This window comes from Harpegnathos saltator, unplaced genomic scaffold, assembly GCF_003227715.2.
Source record: "Harpegnathos saltator strain DR-91 unplaced genomic scaffold, Hsal_v8.6 scaffold612, whole genome shotgun sequence".
NCBI lineage: Eukaryota > Metazoa > Arthropoda > Insecta > Hymenoptera > Formicidae > Harpegnathos > Harpegnathos saltator.
The window spans coordinates 502501-518198 of record NW_020230441.1 but is presented as its reverse complement, the minus strand read 5'-3'; the positions used below and the strand labels follow the sequence as shown (position 1 = coordinate 518198).

The following is a 15698-nucleotide window of genomic DNA, read 5'->3' as shown; positions in this document are numbered from 1 at the left end:
AGAGAGAGAGAGAGAGAGAGAGAGAGAGACAGAAGAAGGAGAATAGCGGCAGAAGAGCCTCGTCCTTGGTCCTTCGGCAATCTATCGGCGACTTCCGAGAAGCACTGAAAAAGCGTGTGGATTGCCATAATTCGGACGTGAAAAGGCCATCGATCGGATGGACGACGGACGGATATCCATTCGGCAAAACCGCTGCGTGTCTCTCGTAAATTCTCACTTCTAGCTAAGTGGCGTTCACGCGCGCTTCACATTTGTCAGGCTTCGCCTTGCGATGAAGTCGGTCGACTAGTTATTTGTACAGTAGCGAGCGATCGCGTAAGCGTTAACGATTTTCTCGCAACGGGATGGTCTTTATCTTTCAGCTATAAACGTATTAGATGTGTGCGAGGCACGTTTGTGAAATAAAGGTCGATCAATACTGAAAAAAAAGTCTCTCCCTCTCTCTCTCTGATAACACGTATCTCCTTCTTCCCTGCATAAAAAATGTTAAAATTTAGAAGTCTGTCGTAACAATGTAACGACTTTTGCATGTCTCTGCGAAGGACACGCGATAATCAGTCAGTTTCCGCACTAAAGCTTTCGACTCGTCACTTTGAACCGTCTGAGAATGGCGATTTGCGAGAATAATCTCCAAGCGACGACAACGCTAGTGGCGATCGCTCAATGGCGATTGTCACGTCAGCGACGTGTGAAAATGATGAGAGACGGTCAACTCGCGAGCGAGAGAAGCGGCCGCAGAGAGAGAGAGAGAGAGAGAGAGAGCGAGAGAGCTGACTGTCGACATATAAATTTTCCAACTGACAAGATCAGCGCTTGAAATATATAAAAGAGACCTTTGTGTGCGCGCGGATACGTGCACTGGAGAAAGTGCACCGCGAGAAAGATAGGAGTCGTGCCAATTTTCAACCGCGCGATTGCCGAAGACTCCTTTGTGCGCGCTACGTTCGCATTCCTATAGTTCGACTCAGATATTACTATGGCGGTCTCTCCCGGCCTACTCGACGTTATAAAATTGTCAAGAATGAGAGAGCAAACACCGTCGAGGCTGAGGTAGTCAGCGGGAATTCAAGGACGGGTCTTCCTTCGTTCCGCGTCAGCCTCGCGTGCCTCGCAAATGCGGTTCTTTTTATTACTTGCGGTAGCAGCGAAGAGAACGGCGGGCGTGCAGACGCGCAGCAACGAGCGAGCGAGATAGATAAATTTATAGACGGATAGATGAAGAAAGAAGGAGCAAAACTTGCTCGCGTTCGGTAACGCGAGTCGCGCGGGCCGGTGTTTCGGAATTGATGAAAAATGCAAGCGGAGCGCGAGGAGGCGAAAAGTTCCGTCGCGACATCGACAAATCTCTCGGCAAGTCCAATGAAATGGTTGATAAGCCGACTTAGGTTCGCTTTGAGAGTGCAGTTCCCCGCCGGGAAGAAGTTACGAGGCCGTCGAAAATGGTACGGCCTTGGCAACGTTGGGACTCTGTGACGTCAATCAAATATCTCGGATTTCGGAACAAAGCCCTGGCAGCTCGGATACAGCGATATTACACGCCGGCCGTACGAAATAAATTAAGCCGCCGTTGAAACTCGAGCGCTGTCGAATAACGGTTCACTTCCGTAAACATATTGTGCGCGCGGTAGCGCGCCTCCATCGTTCAGAAATTGCCGCTAACAAACTCCGCTCCTGTTGTTTCTCGCGACTGCGTTACGCGCGCGCCGGACAATAACCGTGGCCTCGTAACCGAAAAGCAAGAAACAATAGGCAAGATGACAGAACAAGAGAGAGAGAGAGAGAGAGAGAGAGAGAGAGAGAGAGAGAAAGAGAGAGGGAGAGAGGGAGGGAGGGAGAAAAGAAAATACGTGACATTTAGTTGAGGAAATACTTCAGTCGCGTGCTTCACCCCGCGCGAGGCTATTAAATAATTCGTCAGATACCAGCGCGCAAGTGCATAAGCGCTTTCGCTTATTAATTTCCCCTCCCGCGAGAATGATAATTCACGTTGCGCGCGGCCAGTGTCGTAGATAATCTTATCTGGCTCGGCCAGATAAAAATCAAACGCGGCTAATGAGCAAAGTTGACAATTAGTCGGCCTGATAATCGTAACTCGCGCAACTTGCTGCGCTGACGCTCCGCGAATTATTTATACGCGCCTGATTTATCGATAATTACAGCGGGGCATGTATCATTGAAGGGTGTACGAATATGATAAACGGGCTGTGCATGGAACATAGCGAATAGGAATTTTACGATCGATCTTAACGGTCGGCCCGTTACCGCGTACTAGATTTTCGATACCGGTAACGGTATCGGTACCATTTATCCACGATCCAGCGCTGGATTACAGTCGGATCCGGATCACCCGGATCCGGCAAAAACCAATTTTTGGCCGAATATTCGCCAACACCACCCGTTCATTAGCCAAGAGTGGATTTCTCGCGTCGGTTACGTAACAGATCACGAAATCGCTCGCGCGCGCGCGCATCGTGGGGAGTGGGGCAGGGGGGAAGACGCCAACCGCCCCATGCGCGAGATTTATCGAGCGACGTATGCGAGGAAACTTTGTACTCTGCGCGATTTCAAACCACCGACGCTCTCTGTTCCCGCGTCTAAAAATACTCTGCCGTTTCTCTCCGTAAGTCCGTACAACGATATATTATAACGTACGCAGCGTGTCCTGGAGTCGAGATTATGCACGTGAACATGCGTCGTGACAAAAGTATATACGCGAAGCCACACAGTGAAAACGCGCGCAGCGCAAAATTCCAAAGAGAATGGCGTTTGTTTCACGTTTCTACGGCGATTTTTCGGCGAGGTGCGGTCGTCCGAAGCACGCCAGAGCGGCGCGAAGAATCGCGCGGCGGTGCGTTTATGCCGCGCATTTGACGCCTCCGAGACGGCGCGCTCGACCGAAAAGGAGCGGGGGGCGCAACATTGTCGGCGGGCCCCTCGGTCCCCGGTCCCCGTCAAAGGATTCGCCGCTCGTCGATATTTCCGCGCAGGAAAGTCGTAGCGACGTGGGGCAAATTGCACTCGAAAGCTGAGACTGCCCCGCTTCCAATGGACGAACGTTTCTTCCTCTATGTTGCCGATCGATTTTTGCGATTGCATCTGTCGCCTTAAAGAGGATCTGCTAATGTCATTACGGGAGTGCTTTCGCGAGCGAATCGGAACGAGATGGGAGAAATCGCGCTGTGGAAATTATAATCTATCTTTCTTTATGATATATCTGGGGGGAATTGTGGTTTAACGTTCAGGCTTATGTTCTCGTTAGGTATTTTAACTAAATACGCACGGAAGGAGAAAATTGTTAAAACCTATAAACCACGCTGCTGAAGCGCGATTTATTCTCCGGTGATGGTTCGGTGCTGGATGATAGATTGTTAATCTTGAATGGGTATATCGACTTTTTTTCTTTTTTTGTTTAGAATGCACGCCGACGCCAGGAAAGTTATTAACGTTCTCTCCGAAAATGTTTCACAATTACGCGAAATTGCCGCGGAATTTTTACCGCCGCGTGAGTGGCATATGAAACGATGATAATTAGTAACGGGTTTATAGCGTTAATCGAAATAAAAGTGTCAACGAATAGCCGCCTCGATCGCGCATCACGTTAACCACAGGATGGATATGGAGCTTATTAATGTCCACGCGGGACGTATTTTTCGCTAGCCGGAAAACGCGACAGATACCATGAATGTCGCACGCACAAAATGCCCCGCGTAATCTCTCAGCTAGCTCTATAAATATCCGCGGCGTTAAATTTTTTATCGAGCCCGACTCGCCGAGGCGTCGCTAATTTCGACGGGTGCGCGCGGAAGGTGGCTCGTAATTATAGGATTTCAGATTTAACAATACGGATTACGCGTCGCGCCAACGTCGGGTAGTTGTAACTTCGCCTTAAATATTTGAGGATTAATCCCCGAAAGTTATCGTAGCGCGAGCGCGTCCTGGCGCACGACAATTTCGCCATAATTTCCGCGGTTACACGCTGTCTCGAAATTCAAATCGGAATCCGCAGACGCCTCTGGTAATTAGAAAGTTCATTACCCCGACAACGGAGTGACAACGGCAGAAACCCGTATCTCCGCTGTCGCAGCAGCTCTCTCAGCGGCTGCTGCGCCGCGCCGCGCCGCGCCGGCGGGGTCTCTCGGCTTTGCTCGCTTTAGACTCGTACCTATCTGCATTCATATCATCGGCAGGTATCCGCCATTGATGGCGAAGCCCACACGCATCGCCCACTGGAAAAGCTCGTCGTCCTACGTCCCACGGCAGAAACTACCTCGCAGATAACACAATGGCGATTGTAGTTTAAAATACAAACCGCGCGCGCGCGCACAATAGCGCGCGAGACAGTTGTAAATGTCTCGTGCGCGGATTAAATATCGCAATGTTTGTTCCTTTTTCCCCCCTTTCATCGAGCCGACCGTTGCTTCTTGTTTTATCAATCTTTGTCATGTCGCGTTTCGCATTCGCGGCTTGATCTCTTTCGACCGTTTTAGATTTAATGTTATAACAGTCTCTCGAATGGGGCTCGGCGTTGCCGGTGTTGCAGATTAAATTACACAGACACACGGATGCAAACACGCACACGCGCACACGTATGAGACCGTTCGATTCAATTAAACGTTATAACATTTTGCAAGGAGTCGTCGTACAATATATTCCGGACACACGGTGTGTGTCTATAACAGCATTATCGGTTAACACAATCTTGGCGAAACATCTTCGTCGTGCGGCGAACTATAATGCACTATATTAGTTTCATTAGGCTATATTAGTTTCATTCTCTAATGACATTACGGTAGGCTAAAACTTCCTCTACGAGTATCCTTTCCTCGGAGTATCGTTCACCAGGGTAGCGCGTACCTCTCTCAGACGTTAAACCCGCAAATATGGATGCGACACTCGCTGGAATATATTTAATGAGACGGAAATCGAAGCGCGATGGAAAGTCGTCATGGGAAGTTTCCTCGGCTGCTGACGATTTTTCGCGAAGGGGGAAAAACATGATTTCGATTCCATTGAATCTGGCTCTTTCGGGACGACCTCTCTTTCTCTCTCTCTCTCTCTCTCTCTCTCTCCCTCCTCTGTCATCAGGTCTCGCTCGCATATCCTGTAGATTTCACAATTGTACCACTCGCGTACTTAACATATTGCGGCGGTGGCATATTCCGTGGAATATTTATACAAGCCACGACATGCGAGAACCGCGACTGGCACAATGTCGTTCCGGGATAATATCATTATTTCGCTGCGCCGCGGAAGAAGTTATTGCGAGATGATCCGCTAATGCGCGAGTGCCGAACGAGACCTCGTGTCATGCGCATCGGATTTAACAATGCCGTGCCGTCGTCTTTCATCGGAGATGCCGCGAGAGCAGACGGTCCCGTTTCCGTCAGAAAGGAAAGCGAAGGGGGAGAGAAAGGAAGAGGGAGGTAACAATTGAAAAATGCATCGTGGCGTTTCGGCAAACTCGGACGACGACACGAAACGACCTCGCCTGTGTTATTTTATTCGATACACCACGTATCGTCAGTGTCATTCCGACGTGTGTGAATGTGTTCGTTTCTATGTGTGTGCGTGTAAAGCCGCGTCGACGAATAAGCCTCGCGAAAATAAAGCAGCTGGTCGGTACACGAGTCTTCCGCCGCGGAGAGAGAAAGAGAAGGAGAAAGAGGGGGGGGGGAAGAGCACTATTTATTATTACGCACTTTGGGATATGTCTCCTCAAGTAGACAAAAATTGAGCACTAAATACAAATTTATATCCCAAATGGATGACGAGAGGCAGTACAGTCAGTTTCTCACATTGTAAATTCACATTTAACGTTCGTATCGTAATAACAATACGTAATTATAAATATTGAAATGTGTGTAACAGAGAGATTGATCCAAGACCAAAAAAAGTTAAAAAGAAGCTCTTAGACAACTTTGCCAGATCGTTCAGGAAGAATAGAATAAAAATGAGTCCTCTAAATTCTTCACCTATGAGAGTCGAAGGAATCCATAAAAAAGTACAATCAAGGCTCTGTAGATTCATAATCGATTAATGGTCGTGAATCGAAGGAGGAGGATTGTTCCATAGTAACGCAGCGCAATAACGAAAGAAAAGGTTTGCAAAATTCAGGCGCTTTCTAACTTCTTAAATTTCAGGTATGCTCTGACGTTGTAGTTTTAGATGGAAATTCAACATTCCTGGGAAGGTCAGCGAGAAAGAGAGAGGGAAGAGGGGGGAGAGGGAAAAGGAGGGTGCTTATCCTCCATTTTTCATCCCTCCGCAAAGCCTGTCGCGAGTAATGTCGCCGTTGATAACGAATCACACCCGCGATAAAGCACGCGGTTTAAACATCGCAAGTTGGAGCAAGTTGTAATTAACTCTTTCGTCTCTTAGCAGCTTGTAACATCGTTGGAACAATACGGCGCGTTTCCCGTGACTTTCGCGCGAGGTGGGGTCTCCCGGGGCTTAGATCGCGATGACGCGATTCGTAGATGAAACTCATAAGCAACGCAACAAACAACGGGTTGTTTCTCTCGTTGTTGCACCGATCGATCGAGATCGAACTGGAAGTGAGCTCGCTACGAGAGAATCTGCGGCCGGTAGGGGGAGGGGAACAGCAGCAGAAGGGGAGGCCACGGAGAGTTTGACGCGGAATGACGAAGTCACCTTGCTCGTGAATAAGGCAAAGCAGGACAGGAAGGCGGAATGCGCCGCCATGGGCCGCCGCTAGGAGGCTAGGACTAAGTACACGACCGCGCGACGCTTAAATATCGCGGTGGCGTTTGTTAGCAGACCTGCCACCGAGAGTGTTAATTATGCTCCGACCGCGATAGCGTCCGTGGTCGCCGGGCAAGTTTTAATCCCAGCGGTCGGCTCTCCGGCGCGCAGCGGCGAATTTGTATTCCGCGGCAGGCCGTTATTGCGACAATAACGAGCCTGATTAGAAAGCGGACACAACCGCCGCTGATTATAAGCGTCCCGAATTAGCCGCGATCGAGTTACTCGCGTGCCGCGCGCGCGTAACAATAGCGCAAACGCGTGTCGCGCGTAACACCGCCGGACGAGATAGCGAGGACGACGCAAAAATCAATCGGCGGGACGCCGCGCCGCGCGTGACGGACGACGATGCGCGTTGTCCTTCGTACGTCGGCGAGGAGGGAAGGCTAATTGCCACCCTCCCCCGCTCCCCCCCAGCATTTGTGGACTCTCCCGAAACGGAAAAGTTCCGTCGTTCCCGCTTTCGGCGAAAGCACATCACCAGCTGCTCTGCCGACTTTTCACGCGACACGCGTGACGGACTCCACACACACACACACACACACACACATACCTACCCATCCACACAATAGCAGAGTTTAACGATGAAGGAGGGACGAGGAGAAAATGAATCGTGAAGCGTCCATTGAGCGCCGCAATGGCGTCTGTGTATGTTCCAGCAGCATCCGAACGCGACCAACAGTAGCGAGACGAGCGTGGGTGGCGTATCGGGTGCGTGCGGAAGCAGCGGCATACCGGTGCCCGGGGAAGCCGGATGCAGCAGCAGGGGCGGCAGCAGCAGCGGTGCCGGCGGCACCGGTACCGGACAGGGTTGCGAGCAGGGTGCCCACGGAGGGGGCCCGTCTTCTCACTCAACGCGGGAGAGCCACGCCAAGTTCCGCCACGGGCTGCTGCAGCTTATGATCCACACGATCGATCCGCTCCACGACGGTCAGTCCCGCGCCGGTATACCAACTCCACACTCTATCACTCTCGCTTGCAGCTTCTTGGCTCGCTTGTGCGCTTTGCTGCACGCTGATTATGTCGATGTACGTGTACGTGTGTGTGTTTCCCTATGCCTGTGTGTGCCGCGCGCATCGCGATCGGTACGCGTATGTGTGTCTGCGTGTGTGAAAAGCGCCGCGCGCCTGTACCATGTGAATGAGAGAGAAAGAGAGAGAGAGAGAGAGAGAGAGAGAGAGTGTGTGTGTGTATGTGTATGTTCGGTTTTGTCGTCTCTCGCGCGCACCGACGAGAGAAAAGGAGGACGAGAGGAGGCCGCGTTTGTGTATTGCAGACATGTGTGTGTGTATACATCGACGCGTAACAGCGCGGACAAGCGCGCACTTCCGCGATCTTTTCGCTTCCTTCCGCGTTTCGCGTCGCATCGCGCCGCAGCATGCTGCTATGCACTGATGCATCCCCCTCCATGTCGGCCGACTGGTAGCTGAGCTCTCTCCACATGGAACGATGGTCGCGATTTTGCCGTAATTCTACGCGAGTTGCCATCCCAGTCTTGCCGGGAGATTGATGCAAGGGGTGCCGCACTCGCGCGGAGAAATGCAGATTCGTCACGTCCGAGGGGAAGACACGTTTCTCTCTTTTTTCGTTTTTCTCTCTGTCTCTCTCTCTCTCTCTCTCTCTCTCTCTTTCTCTCTCTCTCTCTCTCACACTCTCACTCTCTCTCCTTCTCTTTCTTTCTCCTCTTCCTGACGAAACTGTGCGCGGGACATACGCTCTCCGAGCGCATCCCGCCGCATCGGAGCTGACCTTTGTCCACGATATATAATAAATGAATCGCACGTAAATAGACAATTGAAACATTCGACAAAGTAAACGCGAGAAGGTTGAAACGCGAGCCGGCGCGTCCCGAGAACGTGCCGGCAGACCATCGGCGATAACATAAAGTTCCCACGGAATTTCAAACGAACATTAATAAACGTTCGATCGGGTTCAATTAAGAACGATCGCGCGGTAGAGCGACGCTATAAACGCAGCTCCGCGGGACTTTTTTCGCTGCCGATACAGTTTCACCGCGATGCAAATTGGCGACTCAAATTTCTCTTTAGCGTCACAATGGCTATTCATTCGCGTGGATCACGGGCCATTTAATCTACTTCTATTGCGTAGTAGATCCTGAAATTCGACCGGTGAAAGGAATCTGTCGAACCACGCTATTAAAAAGAAAAATAGAGAAGAAAGGAGAAAAGAAAAAGGAGCAGAGAAGAGAATTTGTCGCATTGTCGAAATGATCGGTTGCGCGACTCCGCAGTTCGCGATCCCATCTGGCGCTGATTTATTTTCCACGCGCGCTAGTTTGTAGAATTAATAGTCGACTCTTTTGTGACGGTAGCGCTGCGAGCGAACTAAACCGGCGAGCTCACGGAAAGTCATTCCGACGACATATTCCTGAGATGAGTCACGGAATTCCCGAAAGCTCGACGAATAAAGTGTTTTTAAACGTAGAATTACGCAAAAGCGTTTAACAAAAGACGCGGCTCCATGCAGATGGACGGACGGACGGACGGACAAATATCCCAAAGTTGTTCGAAAATTGCAAGGCGCGCGAGAGGAAATTTTGTTCTCCCCTTAAATATCCCGAGTCTTGACCGGTGAGATTCCGTGCGGCTAAACTCGACCGATAAATCCGCGATTTCGCGCTGGGGGAAGCAACGGGTACTTTCTAAAAATTCACCCGCTTATATTTAGATCATACCAATGCGGGAGAGACTGAACAGTAGTCGCTATTTTCCCAAATGCCGCCGATAATTCATCCCGTTCCCGACATCTTATTCCACTGGTCGAGCTATTATTGCGAGCCATACGCGACCTCCGCGCGCGGCACTCGTGATTTCCGTATAATCGTCACGTTAACGAGAACAGAACCATCGGCGAGAGCACCGTTCTCGGTTCGAGAGATTTCGTTTGACCACGACTCTGTCGTGTGGGAAAGCTGGCTTGACACTCGAGTAGAAGGAATCGTACGTGAAAGCACATTGGAAGGGGAGCTTTTCGTGGATTCACTCTATCCATGTGGACTGCCGGATCGAACGTCAGACCGCATCATCGATCATATCGTCGACGAACGGTACCTGGAAATGTGCGTGAAATAAGGACGGTGCACACATTTTCGGAGGATGCACGTCGACCATTGTCGTCGGCGACGCACGCGGTCTCGCGAGCGTAGCCGTCGAACGGTCTCCCGCTATGTATATATTATAAATCGCTTGTTTGTCGGACCTGCAACATGCATGCTATATCGATCGCAACGACGAAATGCTCCTAATGCACGCTGCACTCGTGATGCGTAGAGAGAGAGAGAGAGAGAGACAGAGAGAGAGAGGGGGGGAAGAAGCGAGGAGAGGAGGGAGCGAGTTTCTCCCGGCACTTGGACTTTTACACGTGGAGGATCCACGAGGACGGATCTTCATCGATTAACGGATAATATTCCCTATGCCGAGTCACTTCCACGATAAATATGCGAAGTATTATCGACGTTGCACCTATGCTATGCGAGCCTGATAAAAATCGCCCGCGCAGGAATTTTGTATCGAGCGTCCTTACGGCTTAATTGGTTTAAATTTTCACTGCTCGGATACGTCCGAAAATAGTTATCGATGACGAACGTGATCGCCGGGTCGTGCCTCGGGCTATAGCCGTCCGCTAATAAATTATTCGGCGAAGATTGGAAGCGTACAGGGAGAGAGAGAGAGAGAGAAAGCGGGGAGGAGAGAAGGAGAGAGGAAGAGAAGCAATGTCAGTGATACTCTCCGTCCTAAATTATTGGCGTTGGATCCGTGGAGCGTTAACGCGCGCATTACGTCATTCGATCGCATTCATCGCGTTGCTAATTCGGACGATCATGCAGCATCGAAGTGCGAAAGTCCGATCTCGTTGGTTTAACTCGACCAAGGACGGCGCAGTGTTCGCCGATTGAAAAAGCTCGTTTACATTCGCGTGCCGCGCCATAAGTAAATACATTTTCAAGCATTCCATTATTTTCACGCACCGCCGGGAGACTGAATATTTTCATGATAAACGCCCGTGCGCGTTTACCGCGACGTAGCCGTGCAAAACATCGCGACGTTTATCGCGAGGAGGGTCACGTCCTCCTTCTCCCTCCGCCGCGCAAACGCGCTCGAGTTGCGCCGTACGTGACAATTTGCACCGGCCGTATAATCCGAAGAACCGTCCCGGGTCGCGTAAGACAAATTCCCCGCGAAATCGCCGGCTCGGCCGGACAATGAAGATTCGCCCCGGGCTCCGATTAGCCGCGCGAGTCATAAGCCGATTAATCGCCGCGTTAAGGCCCTCGATTGCATTCCGCGCGTAGGGCGACCGCAAACAGTCGATTTACAACTGTTGGACCACACAGCTAATCGATCGAAGGGCTCCGCCTGACATGCTGAGTCTGTGGATGCGGCGGCTGCCTTTGTCCGCGGGATGATCGCGACATTTACGATCGGCCGGAGCGCAAACCGTCCTGCGTACTCGGATTCGATATAAACGCTCGTTCTCGCACCTGCGCTCGTCGCCGGTCATATTGAATCAGCGATTGTTCGGCGAAACGGCCGAGCCGCAGGCGCGCGTGGCGTCGTTGAGAGCGCGACAGAAATCGGCGAAATTTCATTACGCTCGTTCGCGGATACGCGGGAGAGTTAACGAGGGAGTATGCGCGCGATCGCGATGTATCGACGCGATTAGCGCGTACGAAAGATTAAATGCGCGCGATACACGCGAGAGAGCGACCGGTTTTTTTTTTCTCTTTCTCTCTTTGCTCCCTCTTCCTCCCTCCCCCCCCCTCTCTCTCTCTCTCTCTCTCTCGCTCTTTCGGTTCGACAGAGACCGGGGAATAAATGCCAGTTCGTATACCGTGATATTTCTCCCTCTTGTTCGCGGCCAGGCTTGCCCGTGTGTGCATTTATAGATCGAGGCGCGCGCGCGCGCGCCCCGAGGCTGGCAGCATTATTTCGCCGTTGCCCCGTCATAGAGCCGCGCGCGCAGTCGCCGCGAGTGTATACGACGGTATCAACAAAAAAGCGTGGAAAACACGATAACGTTTCCATTTTCTAAACGGCCCAGATTAGCCGCGGATCAGTTCCCCTCGGCCGCCGGGAATTTCGGCTGTTCGGCCGCTCGGGACGGGAAAGCGCCGTTCGCGTGCGCGGCGAGTCTTATTAACGCGGCTCTCCGCCGCCATAGGGGGACCGTCGGCATCGATTTCGGCAGGGTAAACAAACAATGAATAAAACGGAATAACTAGCCGTTCGACGCGCGCGCGCGCCGAGTGTGTGCGCACACTCGCAAATGTGAGACGCGCAAAAAAGAAATATACACATCCATGGAGAGAAAGAGAGAGAGGGAGAGAGAGAGGGGGGAGGGAGGGAGAGAGCGGGGCAGCTTAAAGCCGACGTGCGATGTACCGTTTAATTTCGTTTCGCGCGACTCCGCTTGTCGATTCGGATGGTGCGAAGGTGGAAAAGAGAAAGAAACGACGCGTTGTCGCAGGGCTTGCTTATCGACGTGAATGCGGCCGCGGGATTTTCGAAGGTCCACGTAAAGCCCCTCGACGAGGATCGCACGACTGTACGCGCCACCTACCCGGCGTATTTCGTGCCCTCCGACTTTACGCCTTGTCGGCGTTCGGTCGGCAGAATGCGACGACCGACGCGTCGCAGCTCGCGCGAGAAGGGGTTGCCTAAATGATGGTCACCCTTTTCTTCTTCGTGCAAGCGCCGCGTGACCTGACCCCATTTGCGCGACCGTCTTCGTCTCTGCCCGTATGTGTTACGTACGTATGTACATACACACGTAACTTACATACACATATATACACACACACACACATACACACCAGCACATACGCCACCTGCGCGCGTGTACAAGATCTCGAACTCATTCGGCGGAAGATTGCCGACATTGGTGTATTTTAGGATTTCTATTACCTCCACTCTCACAGGGCAGTCTCCTGCAGCTAACTTAGCAGTTAATAAACGTCACCGTGCGAATTCGTTCGAGAATTCGTTCTTTCTTGCGCGGCAGAAGACGCTTGCACGGTAGTTTCCAAGGATAAGCATGCGATTATTCGACTGGATCGCGGCCGGTAATCTCGTTGAAACACATCAAACGGTAGTCCGAAGGAAGAGAGAAGATCCCCGGCTTACTTCTCTTCTCTCTCTCTCTCTCTCTCACTCTCTCTCTCTCTCTCTCTCTCTCTCTCTCTCTCTCTCTCTCTCTCTCGACGTCGTGTTTGGGAAAGTTTCTTCGTCCAAAGTTCGCCGAAAGTGTCCACTCGAACGTGGAGAATAAGGGCGCTACCGGCAGCCAATTACCAGCCGTTCGGTGATTATCGTCAAAGGGAGATCGCGAGTCAGTCGTACAACTATTTCGCAGAGACGGCAGCGGAGATCACCGCCGCGGCTTCCATTTCCGGCGCGCGCGCCCCGCAATAAAGCGATATTAGCAATATTAGCGATTCGGCCCGATTGTTGCAAGGATATCGAAAGGGACGGGGCAATAATCGATCTATTGTGCCGGCGACAGTCATAAGCGATATTACATGCCGGGCGATTCCGCTTTACGTCGATAAGTGCTGTTCGGTGGATTCCGATAAGTCAGCCCGCGTTATCCCGCTATTCCGCGGCGATTGCGCTTCGTGCCTGTCACGTGCGCGCCTCGCTGTCGTCGCGTTTTCACTCGGCCGACATACACGTGCATCACTCCCACGATTTAAACGTCTCGTTCTGTAATTCGCCGGAATTGCAGAAAAATTTAAATAAAATACTCTCTTATTACTAATTAATTAATTAAAATACTCTCTCGTCATTACGTTTGATATGATCTCTCTCGCTGAAAAAAAGAGAGAGAGAGAGAGAGAGAGAGGAAAAAGGGGGGCGTGAAGAAAAAAGAGAAGAAAAGTCGCCAGCGGCAATCTCCCGAGAATATCTCGTTGGGGTTATATACGTACTTACCGTAAATTGCCCCTTTTCTTCTCCGAATCGTCACGTTCGAGCGTTTCGCTGCGACCTGTGTGTGTATCGCTCGCGCTAGTCCGTATTCGCCGCGAGGGAAACGACGAGAGCGCGGCAAGCCGACGTAGAAACGCGCTCGGGTTATATCGCGAGAGGCGCGATGGCTACGGCCATTCAGGCCGCTAGCATGTTAATTTTCAGCATCGATCTCCCTCGTGCTGCCGAGGGTGTCCGAAAACGAAACGAAAGCTCGTGTATCTCCGCTCGCCTCTCTCTCTCCCTCCCTCCCTCCCTCCCTCCTCCCAGCCCCCCTCTCTCTCTCTCTCCCTCTTCCCAGCCCCCCCTCTCTCTCTCTCTCCCTGTCGGCCCGTGATGGCATTAAATCCGCCGCGATGTGTATTTTACGCGAGAAAAATTCTATACGGAAGTATAATCCAATAGCAGCTAATTGAAGGATAAAGAGATATCCATCCGCCCCTTCGCGCGGAGCTAAACGACCGGCCGTCGCGTTTCAAGCCTGATCCGGCTGAGTATCGATTGCAATTTCATTCGCGTCCACCGTTCCTCTTTGCTCGCCGCGAGAGCGCCTCGGAGAGGCGACGTGCGAGTCCGACCTGTCTACTTGGCGGCAATCGCCGACGTCGATATTTTTCACCGGGCCCGTAATTTCATTTCTCGCGCGCCGCGCGAAATGATAATGCGAGACCGCGACCAATCCAGACGGCCGCATCCACGACATTACGGCTGATTCGTGTCACTCGAAAATACGACACGTAATACTCGAAGTGATGTTCGTTCGATTTTCCAACAGCACGCTCGAGCGGCACGTGTCTCCCGCGCGCGCACTTCTGTGTGTATGTGTATCTCTCTTTCTCTGCGCCTGTCTGTCTGTGTATGTGTGTGTCTCGCTTCAATCCGTGCCACCATCTAATCTCGATATAGCCCAACCCAACGAAACTTCGGGATTGCTACCAGATAGCATACCGCCGGTGTACATAGCAGCACGCTGCGCGTGGCTATAGAGTTTGCTGCTCGGCGCTGCTGCCTTGTTACACCAAGTGTCGTAATTAATAGCGCCGTCCTGCTCCAAAGAGTACCGAAAGAGGCTGACTTTTCCCCTCCCTCTCTCACTCTTTCTCTCTCTCTCTCACTCTTTCTCTCTCTCTCTCTCTCTCTCTCTCTCTCTCTCTCTCTCTCAGTCGCGCTCGAGTCTATTCCGGAGTGCGCGAATCCTTGGTGGTGCCGGTGGAAACGAAGAATCACGGCCGTCGACAATGCGCGCAGCCCTGCTCGCGCCCGGCGCCCAGCGCGGTCGCTCTCGGCGTTCAGCAAAATACGGGAAATGCCGTCGCAAGACGCAAGTCACGTTCGCGAATCCGCGCGGAAGTAACGCGGCGTAAAATCGCCGCGTGTGCGAGCGCGCGTCGCGGCGCTCTTTTCTCTTTCACCCACCCACACACGCACGTACATACATCCGCGCGACGCCGCCGCCGCCGCCGCCGCCGCCGTCGCGACGGAAGCGCGTCATTAATCTCGATAGCGTGGGAAACGTTCAATACGGCGTTTTCAAAAGCGCACGTACATCCGTCTCGCGCGTCCTGGTCGAGGCAGCACGCCCCGCCGTGGTTTCTCTTTTTCTCCCCCGTCTCGCCGAGTGTATAGCGCCCAACGACGCTACGAGGGGTGGATTCGCCCGTGGAATCCTTCGCCGAGTTCGCTCGCGGGCGGGTCTGGTCTAGCACGAGCCCGAAAGAGGCTGAAAAGAAAAGAATCAGCTGGAGAACGAGGTGCGTTTTGTTAGAGGCCAGTGCAGTGGCGGCGGCGGCGGCGGCGGCGGCGGCGGCGGCGGCGATGGTGGTGGTGGTGGAGGTGGCGGACGCGTCGCTGGCTGGTTGATTTCGAATAAATTTGCGGGACGCGTTTTGAGTGCATCCTGAGTGGTGGTGAGTGGCGAGTGTGTATCGGGACCCTGACCTAGAAACCGTC

The 15698-nt window shown here is 52.2% G+C and overlaps 1 protein-coding gene across 6 annotated transcripts in view; it reads left to right on the top strand.

Moving 5' to 3' along the window:
- Nckx30C (solute carrier family 24 member Nckx30C) overlaps nucleotides 1-15698 on the top strand; it is a 63176-nt gene that overhangs the window by 23944 nt on the left and 23534 nt on the right. For 2 of the 6 annotated variants that reach the window (XM_025304493.1, XM_011141151.3), the window contains one exon: nucleotides 7425-7707. In XM_025304493.1, the coding sequence (XP_025160278.1) occupies nucleotides 7425-7707 (283 nt within the window). Of the gene's footprint in view, nucleotides 1-7421; nucleotides 7708-15698 lie in introns of all 6 variants that reach the window. The other 4 variants (XM_025304492.1, XM_019841428.2, XM_019841427.2 and 1 more) reach the window with 3 other exon arrangements.